Consider the following 9,086-nt stretch of genomic DNA (forward strand, 5'->3'; position numbering starts at 1 on the left):
CTCTTCCAGAGGACCGGCTCCTTCAAGGTGCGCAGGGACGGCAGCAGTCAGCCCCTGGCCAGCCTTGGGGCAAAGTTTGCTTCTTGCACCGGAGAAACTCCCTTTCCACTGGCACCCGGGAGCTCTTGGTGCAGCTCAAGGCAGACATGGCTCCCGCCTCCCTGCATGGGGGCGGCACAGCTTCCCAGGGCACAGCCCTGCATGGGGGCTGCACTGCTTCCCAGGGCACGGGGGAGGCTGTATGGAAAAAAATTCCCTACCTCCTTGCACAGCCTGACACAGGGCTTGCACAGGCAAGCGGCACTGAGGGTGCTGTGCTCTCCTTCCAGATCCGCGGCGCGCTGAACGCAGTCAGGAGCTTCATTGAAGAAAGCGAACGCACTGGAGCGGGGCTGCCTCGGGCCGTTGTGACGCACAGCAGTGGGAATCACGGCCAGGCGCTAGCCTGCGCTGCCCAGGGGGAAGGTAACGCGTACCCCAACCTCCAGCTCCGTCCCAGAGAGCGCAGCCAGGCAGCAGGCACAGGGCCAAGGGTAAATGCAGAGCTGGTGCCTGGGGCAGAGGCAGCTCGAGGGGCCCAGCTCTGCCAGCCCCGCACTGCCAGGCTGCACACACATTGCTCCTGCAGCACTAACTGGCTGCTTGCAGCTTTTTGGCTGTTGGATTTGCCTCCTCTTTCATCACACAGGGATTCCAGCCTACATTGTGGTGCCCCGGACAGCCCCGCACTGTAAGCAAGCCGCCATCCATGCCTATGGTGCCACGCTGGTGCCATGCGAGCCCAGCGACAAGGTAAGGGACAGGGGAGACCAGCCAAGGACACGGCCCAGCCAACCTGGGAGACAACCATCTGCACTCTTTTCCCTTAGTCCAGAGCTGAGACAGCAGCTCAAGTAGTCCAGGAGACAGGAGGAGTCATGGTGCACCCCAACCAGGAGCCGGTGGTGATGGCAGGGCAAGGCACTATTGCCCTGGAGGTGCTGGAGCAAGTGAGGGAAACGCACAGCCCAGATCCAGACCAGGGCCCTGCCCCTCACAGGCAGGGGCACAGCAAAAAGGCACTCACGCTTCCTTTCTGCACAGGCACCCGAGGTAAACGCAGTGGTGGTTCCTGTCGGAGGCGGAGGAATGATTGCAGGAATAGCAGTTGCCATCAAGGTAGGCAACAGCTCATCTGGGAAGCGTTCGCTGCAGGGCTCCCAAGCCAAGGCGGCAGCTTTTCTCTTCAGAAACACGGAGACCCTGCTGTGAAAATCTCTGGGTGCCTGGGGTCTGCACGGCAGCAGCATGGCGTACATGGCCCCCCGCACACGCAGCAACAGCAGACAGGCACACGCTACACTTCAACCGAGCAGCTCCTCCTGCTCTCCGCAGGCTTTAAGACCAGATGTGAAAGTGTTCGGTGCTGAGCCATGCAATGCAGATGACTGTTACCAGTCCAAGGTGAGAGGGGAGCTGACCCCCAACCTTCACCCGCCGGATACCATCGCAGATGCAGTTAAAACCAGCATCGGACCAAACACGTGGCCCATCATCAGGGATTTGGTTGATGACGTCCTGACAGTCTCTGAGGAAGAAATCAAGGTAAATGCTCCCGGCTGCCTTCTCACGGTAGCTGCCAGCAGGCAGCTGCCTCCATCCATGCTCTGCCCCTCCACTCTCACCCCTACGCTCTCCAGGGCAGCACAAGCCCCTGCACACCACCACAGCTGTGCAACACCCACACTGTCTCCAGCTGGAAAGAGCTGGCGGAAGCTCTGCTCTCCTTTCCCAGCGCGCTGCAGAGAGATGTGCACACGCAGTGCCCTCCGCAGCCCTGGAGCAGCCTATACTTGCTGCTGGGATGACAGCTGCTGCTCTGTCCCAACAGCAAGCCACGCGGCTGGTGTGGGAAAGGATGAAGCTGCTGATTGAGCCAACAGCAGGCGTGGGAGTGGCGGCCGTGCTCTCGGAGCAGTTCCAGGCGGTCCCCCGGGACGTAGAGAACATTTGCATCGTGCTGTGTGGGGGAAACGTGGACCTGAGCTCCCTGACCTGGCTCACAGACCTCCCTGGGAAAGCGGAATGAGAACAGAGCGGTGTCTCAAGCAATGGAAACCTCGCTCTAAATTTGTAAAGTCTGGTTTGTGCACTACTAAAAACAGATGAACAACCCCAAACGTTTGAAAGTTTTTGTGGAGGGATGAGGGAAGCTGTCAGCCTCTACAGCACAGAGTCGCTTGGTTCTATAGCAAAGGATTGCTATTGGGGGGCCTGGAAACAAAGCACTGCCTGTTTTCCCCTTCCCAGCCACCCTGCTCTGGGCCAGGCCTCCAGTGAGCTGTGCTCAGTCACTCTCCTGAGCTGCTACTTCACCTTTCTTTCTTAGCATCACAATAACTTACAGCAAACTCCTGTCCTCAAAACAGCAAAATTCCCCGCACCCACTGCTATGGCAGGGCACACGGGAAAGACAACAGCCCCAGTGGGCCACAGGGTTCAGAAGAGAACAGCCTCTCCATTTGGCCTCCACAGCCAGCCACCACCAAGACACAGGCACTTAGATGTTTTTGAAAACATTTTCCATTAAAATAAATAGCTGTAGCTGGTACCTGAGCAGCAGCTGGTGAGACAGCCACCCCTGTACAGACCCCAGCAGTAATACATCCAAGACATCAGTGCTGTCCTCACTGTGCACGGGCTGAGAACAGCATCCAGGGAGCTAAGGCACAAACTGCATTAGCCGTGATGGAGACTTATTCCATTTCCACCTCCTGCACTGGCAGCGTGCTCTCACTCCTCACCCACGGCACAGGCTCCGGAACATGGGGGTCATAAGTCCATTTAGGAAAAACGCGCTTGTAGAGGTTCGACATCAGTGCTGTCCTCACTGTGCACGGGCTGAGAACAGCATCCAGGGAGCTAAGGCACAAACTGCATTAGCCGTGATGGAGACTTATTCCATTTCCACCTCCTGCACTGGCAGCGTGCTCTCACTCCTCACCCACGGCACAGGCTCCGGAACATGGGGGTCATAAGTCCATTTAGGAAAAACGCGCTTGTAGAGGTTCAGAAAAGTGGCACTTCATGTGACCATGGGTCCCTAGGCAGAGAGCAGAAGAGGCCATTAGCTGTCTCTCCTGCCCAGGAGGACCACATCCTGCCCAGCATCAGAGATAAACACAGAACCAAACCTACCTAAAGGCTCCTTGATGTGTCCTCTACGACCCCACTTTGTCCTCAGCTCCACTGGCTTAAACCACATCACATCCTCTGGAGACCAAAATACAAAAAGGCAAGTAAGAAACAGGCTTTGCTGCACCAACACAACCACTCTCACAGGGGTAGGAGTTCTGCCTCCACATACCCTCTTCCCACCACAGAGACAGGACATACCTCTGTTAAAGAACATGTATCGCACAACAGCTGTCTTGGTAAAGATCTTGAAAGGATGGCCACTGAGCACCAGCCGCTTGATGACAATTCTGTCTGGGTCCACAGAAAGCAGAGAACCTGTGGCGATGAGGTCGTGCATTAATTCCTGCAAGGCAGAGTCACTAACGCGCTGGGGCAGCGTCACGGGACGTGCCTCCATCACCTCAACTCCCTTCCCCAAATGGTTCCAGGCCTAGAGCAACCCCACAGCAGGGAGAGACAAAAGGTGCCAGTGATGTTGGGGACAGAAATGGATTAATCTTCTTGAACAGCATGAAGGGGACAGCTTTTTAAAGTCATACTTGCAGATGCACTTGTAAGTGGGGTATGGGAGGGCAGCGTCACGGGACGTGCCTCCATCACCTCAACTCCCTTCCCCAAATGGTTCCAGGCCTAGAGCAACCCCACAGCAGGGAGAGACAAAAGGTGCCAGTGATGTTGGGGACAGAAATGGATTAATCTTCTTGAACAGCATGAAGGGGACAGCTTTTTAAAGTCATACTTGCAGATGCACTTGTAAGTGGGGTATGGGAACGCCCTCCTAATGTTTGTTTCCCAGACACCACCTCTTCAGCACTTATCAACTTACCATTACTTCTCTGTTTAAAAAGAAGCACTGAGGCAGGAGGGAAAGTGATGGGAGCATAAACAGTCACCACCAAGGCAGCATCCAGGCGCAGGAAACGCTCCAGCTTGTGCTTATCAGCTAGGACAGAACAGCAATGGTCAAGTTCAGGCCAACAGCAGTCCTTACAGGTCTAGGAAACCCCACTGAGCCCATTCTTTCCTGGCACACAGGCTCTGCGCTTTAGGAAAATGGGCAACAAACACCACTCCTCTGCTGGCACAGAGTATCTGAGAATAAAGGTGATCCTCTGAGCTACCAGCTCACTGCGTGGAGCCTGCCACTGCCTTGCCTGCACCAGTGAGCCACCTTGCCCAAGCCCACCCACTCCACACTATTTAGTGCCTCCCCTGGAAGCCTCAGAGCCTAGGAGTGAGTCTTCAGAAGAGTCCTTCAGCCAGGTTCAGACACCATGGCTAAGACATCACAGGCTTCCTGCCCTAGACACCCCAGCCCCACCTCCTGGCATACCCATGCCCACCCCACCGGTCCCTCACAAACCTGCGGTGTGCTGGGAGAACAGGGGGGATGCTCGGAAGCGCCTGAACCCACAGTGAATGATCAGCTCCTCCTTTGCCCTCACTGGCTCACTGTTGCACGGATGCCGACGCACCAGGAAATTCAACACGGACATCTGCAGGAGAGGCAGCACTGTGAGGGGCTGACAGCAGGGCTGGCGAACGATGGTGGACAGAGCAGAAAGCAAGGGGACATTGCAGCAGGGACAAATGGTTTCCCAAAGGACCGCGGGTCACTGATGCACACACCTCAGCCAGGCTCAGACACTCTAGCCTAAATAACCCTGGCAGCTTCAGCCTGCTCTGACCAAAGGGAAGGTCCTACTTTCAAATGTGAGCAATGCAGGGAGATTTCAGCCCACACTCTCTGCAGACACAACCTCTCCAACCCATGTAGCCTGAGGGAATTCAGACAATGAGCTGTACACCCACAAGGTATCAGCAGGGCCATACTTAGTCACCTTCTGTTCATGGGGAAGCAGCGAGAACAGGACTAGTGGCTTCCCTTCTTTGAAGCTCTCCATCACTGAAACAGGGACATTGCAGATATGAAGTGTAACATACCAGCCAACCTGCCAAGAGAGGATCGGTTGTGAATACTTCTCTCAACAGAAAAGTGTCAGAAGTAACATGTGCCTGGGTTAGAGAGGGAATACAGGAGAACAGGATCATCTGAACTCATAGCTTCATGCTAAGAACCAACTGGCTGGAACATCCACCCAGACACCTCCCGGACAAGTTTTTCCTACTAGGACCAAGGGAACACAGTAGGGGAAGAGATCATCAAGAGAAAAGGGAATTACTGAGGCTCCTTCAGTCTCCTCTTTCTCGATTTGCCGGAAGAGGTGTTTTCTGGTTCGGCAGAAGTCCTGGAACTGGAAAATCCTGGCATAGTCCCTTGGAAGATTCTCTTTGGGGTCCCATGGAGAAGTCCGGAAGCTCTTCAGCCCCCTGTACTTCTGGAACCTAAAGGATAGATAACAAGAAAAACAAGCTACTTCACAAATAGAGGTATCTGGCCAGCACCTTCTGTGGTCTGCAGAGACTCACACCTTCAGAGGGCAAAGGGAGCAAAGCAAATGTTAGCTCTCAGAAAAGATCTTAGTGCAGGGAAAGCTAGAAACAACAGCCAAGTCCCCAAACAGCCTGCCCTTGCATGAGGGTTCTGCCATGCTTCCCCCTCTCCCAGGTCAGAACCCAGATGTCCCTGCTGAAGGGAGCTGCCCAGGCCCAACCACTGCCCCACAACTACTGCCTCCCCTGGAAGCCTCAGAGCCTAAGAGTGAGTCTTCAGAAGAGTCCTTCAGCCAGGTTCAGACACCACGGCTAAGACATCACAGGCTTCCTTCCCTATCTCACCAAACTATACAGAAGGGTGCCTTCCAGCTTCTCTCCCAGCAAAGCATCCCGTTTCTTACCGGACTCTGGCAGGTACGTCACGTGGCGTGTCCACCTCATCTGGAAACATTTCATCCATTCTCTCCTGTTTGTATCTCTCCAGCATCTGTTCATCTTCCTCCACCTTCTCATCATACTGGTCGTCCCGCAAGCACTCGGAAATGGTCATGGTCTCACACTCCTCCTCTGCAGGCTCCTCTTCCTCCTCACTGCTTTCCCCCTCCTGACACACAGGACAGCACAGATCCCATGAGCACACATGCTCTGTTGAGGTCCCTGGAGCACTGCAAACCCTGCATGTACCCACACTGTGTGAATCGTGACCCAAGCTACACCACAGTCCCTCATTTCGGTATCTAACAGGCCAAAGAAGCAACATGATACAAGCTGGAAGGACGTGATTGTCCTAGGATACACAATAATTCCCTGGAGAACAGCCACAGTATCAGCTCTTAGGGGTACCTGGGAAACTGCCTCTTCCATCATATCATCATCAATGTCATCATCTTCATCATCGTCGTCATCATCATCTTCCTGCTTGCCCTCTTCATCATCCACAATCCAGGCAGCCTGGTACTTGGATGTGCCTTTGGGGACCTTCACCACCCTCCTGTTTGCCTTCAGAGAAGCTGTAGGATTCCCACCAATGGTTAATACAGGAACAATTCTCCTTTCTCTCAGCAACATTTACACCAGGATAGCCAAGATTAGCTCTAGACCAGAGCTGCTGTTTCCCAACACAGAATTTTCTAAATGTAACCCTGCTAACTGCCAGGCAAACCATGCAGCCTGCTAGTCAGGTGATGGGTCTAGGAATGGAAGTCCTGGGCTCCTAACTAGCATGTTTCTTCACAGTCACCCCAGTGACAGAGGGTTTCTAACAACCCTCTTAACAGGGACAAGGAAAAGGTACAGAAGTATTGCTGCTACTCACCCTCTGCTTCTTGCAGTTCTTCTTCAGTGGGCCATGTCTGTTCCCCTTCCATAGGATCAGGAACCACTTCTGACTGCAGAGACTCCTGCTTGTTTGGATCTGCCTTCATCAGGACCTTAACATCTTCCTCCATCTCATCGGTACAGTTTACAGAGTCATCCTGAAGGGCAAGAGCAGAGTTCCCAGCTGTGAATACACTTAACTCAAGCTAGCAATCACTCTGAAGCAAAACTCCGTTCAGTATCACATTCATTACATCGTGACGTAATGTGCAAGGAATCTCAGCTCAGAGGCAGAACACAGCCCTACTGTCTCTGATACAACTGCCTTTCCCCTCCCCTTGACCACATACACCCAGTTGTATTTTCCTGATGAAAGTTTAGAAACATCGTGTTCTAACAGGTCCAGCAAAGCCCTAACATCCCACACACCTGTACTTCCATGTCCTGACTCCTCTTCTGTCCTTTAACCACTCGCGGGTTCAAAGAGAGGGGGTCGGGGGGGGCATCCACCTGGCTCATCTGGAAATCTCCATACCCCACAATATGCACGAGGCGGTTCACATCGAGGGTCTGTCCCCGGACAAAGCCGGACACCTTCAAGGTCCCAATCAGGTCGCTCTCCTGACCGGGTACAAACTCAGCAGCATAGGCGAGCAGGTGAGCCCGCCTGTTCCGAAAAGCGAGATGCCGCTGCTTCTGGGTGGCGAGGTGCCTCAGCAGCAGCAAGGACTCCTGCTCTGAGTTCAGAGGGAAGAGCTTGGCCTCTGGAAAGCGCTTCTCAATGGCTTTGGCAAGTTTCTTCTTGGCATCTATCCGCTTCTTTGGTGGCAAGTCAGTGCCTCCTGGGACAGCAAGAGCTACCAAGCAGTGCAGAGAACAGAGTTCAGTTCAGATCATAAGTCTTCTTATATCCCTTTTACTAAGCATTAACACTCAGATATCAGCAACCCAAACAATCAAATGGATTCACACCACAAGGTGCAAAGGCAGTTTCACCCATTCAGAAGAACAACCAGAACAGAAAACCTGTCTTTAGAGGTAAGATTTTGAGACTAAGTAAGACCATGGAGATAAGGAGCCAGGAACTGAACTTAACAAGAAAGCGTCTGAATCCCTTCACTCTGCACACCTAGATAACCAGTACAATACTGACACCACCACACACCTCAGAGGCCTAAACCTAGAACACCCCTTTTATCTCCAGCATTCCCCCACCAGGGTAGTAACACGAGAAGGCAGCACGACAATGGCATTCACCCGACTGCTCAGAAACAGAGCGGTCAGGGACCTGTGATCACCTATTAACACAAGGAGTTTTTAATTACTGCAACAGTAAATCCCCATCAAGTACCTCCTCTACCTATACCCCACTAGAAGCCCTTAATGTTTCTCGCTTGCTCACCGTAACTGGGGAGCCCCTGTGCGAAGAGGCAGGAGAGGCAGTGCTCTCCTGCGCTGTCCCAGCCTTCTGCAGGATCCAGGATGAACAGAAGGGAGTCGGCAACCTTTGCAAGGTCTAAAATAGCATGAAGGTCCCCTGCATGCAAAACACCTCCATTAATGAGGCTGCCAGAGGTACAGAACTATGAATGACACCAACAACAGCATTTCCTCACCTGCCTGTGCTGTCACAAAGCGCCAGCGCTGCTTGAGTCGGGGGCAAAGGAGCACAAACCCACCAGCTTTCCCCTCATCCACATGGATAACAGCCGAATCCTGGCTCTTCAGCAAGCAGAAGGTGTCGTGGACTGCAGCCCTGCTGTGCAGCGGCACCAGAACCACGAGGTGTGGGGGTCCATCCCTGCTGCCCAAGCTCCGCTTTTCCGCCAGGACCTGTGGGTACAACTGCAGAGCATGAACCCCAGCCCCAGTCCAGTTCTTATCCCGCCCCACAGATCAAGACCGAGTTCTCAACCTGAATGCACTGGGTCCAGTAATGCCCCACTTGCCCCAAACTGAGCTGACCAAACCCTCCCCCCAACTTGCGTCCACCCACCCAGCCATTCCTCTCCCTGGCCCACCTCCGGATCCCCCCACAAAGACCCAAACCAGTCCGTCCCCACAGACTCACACCTACATCGAGACCGGCCCGATTCCCGCGCCCCACGGCCGCCTCACAAAGGCCCGATTCCCGCTCTCCCCACAACACTGAAACCGTCCCGACCCGGTTCCCCCAGGGCCCTCACCGCTTCCTT

General features: G+C 54.0%; 2 protein-coding genes across 2 annotated transcripts; one reads left to right on the top strand and one right to left on the bottom strand.

Annotated features, from left to right (window-relative positions):
• Nucleotides 1-3: 3 nt before the first annotated feature.
• SRR (serine racemase) lies at nt 4-2,149 on the top strand (the record flags this gene model as incomplete). Its single annotated transcript, XM_010283442.1, has 7 exons — nt 4-27; nt 330-465; nt 689-792; nt 870-989; nt 1,084-1,158; nt 1,375-1,584; nt 1,871-2,149. Coding segments are annotated over 7 exons (867 nt in total), but the record flags the coding sequence as incomplete, so codon positions are not given.
• Nucleotides 2,150-2,735: 586 nt separating this feature from the next.
• TSR1 (TSR1, 20S rRNA accumulation, homolog (S. cerevisiae)) lies at nt 2,736-8,724 on the bottom strand (the record flags this gene model as incomplete). The annotated part of the gene is made up of 14 exons (XM_010283443.1): nt 2,736-2,869; nt 3,035-3,082; nt 3,178-3,252; nt 3,376-3,536; nt 4,000-4,120; nt 4,541-4,673; nt 5,019-5,129; nt 5,361-5,523; nt 5,976-6,178; nt 6,418-6,584; nt 6,890-7,049; nt 7,321-7,748; nt 8,294-8,428; nt 8,508-8,724. Coding segments are annotated over 14 exons (2,256 nt in total), but the record flags the coding sequence as incomplete, so codon positions are not given.
• Between the last annotated feature and the right edge of the window lie 362 nt (nt 8,725-9,086).

This window comes from Phaethon lepturus, unplaced genomic scaffold (genome assembly GCF_000687285.1).
Source record: "Phaethon lepturus isolate BGI_N335 unplaced genomic scaffold, ASM68728v1 scaffold36573, whole genome shotgun sequence".
NCBI classification, from domain to species: Eukaryota; Metazoa; Chordata; class Aves; order Phaethontiformes; family Phaethontidae; genus Phaethon; species Phaethon lepturus.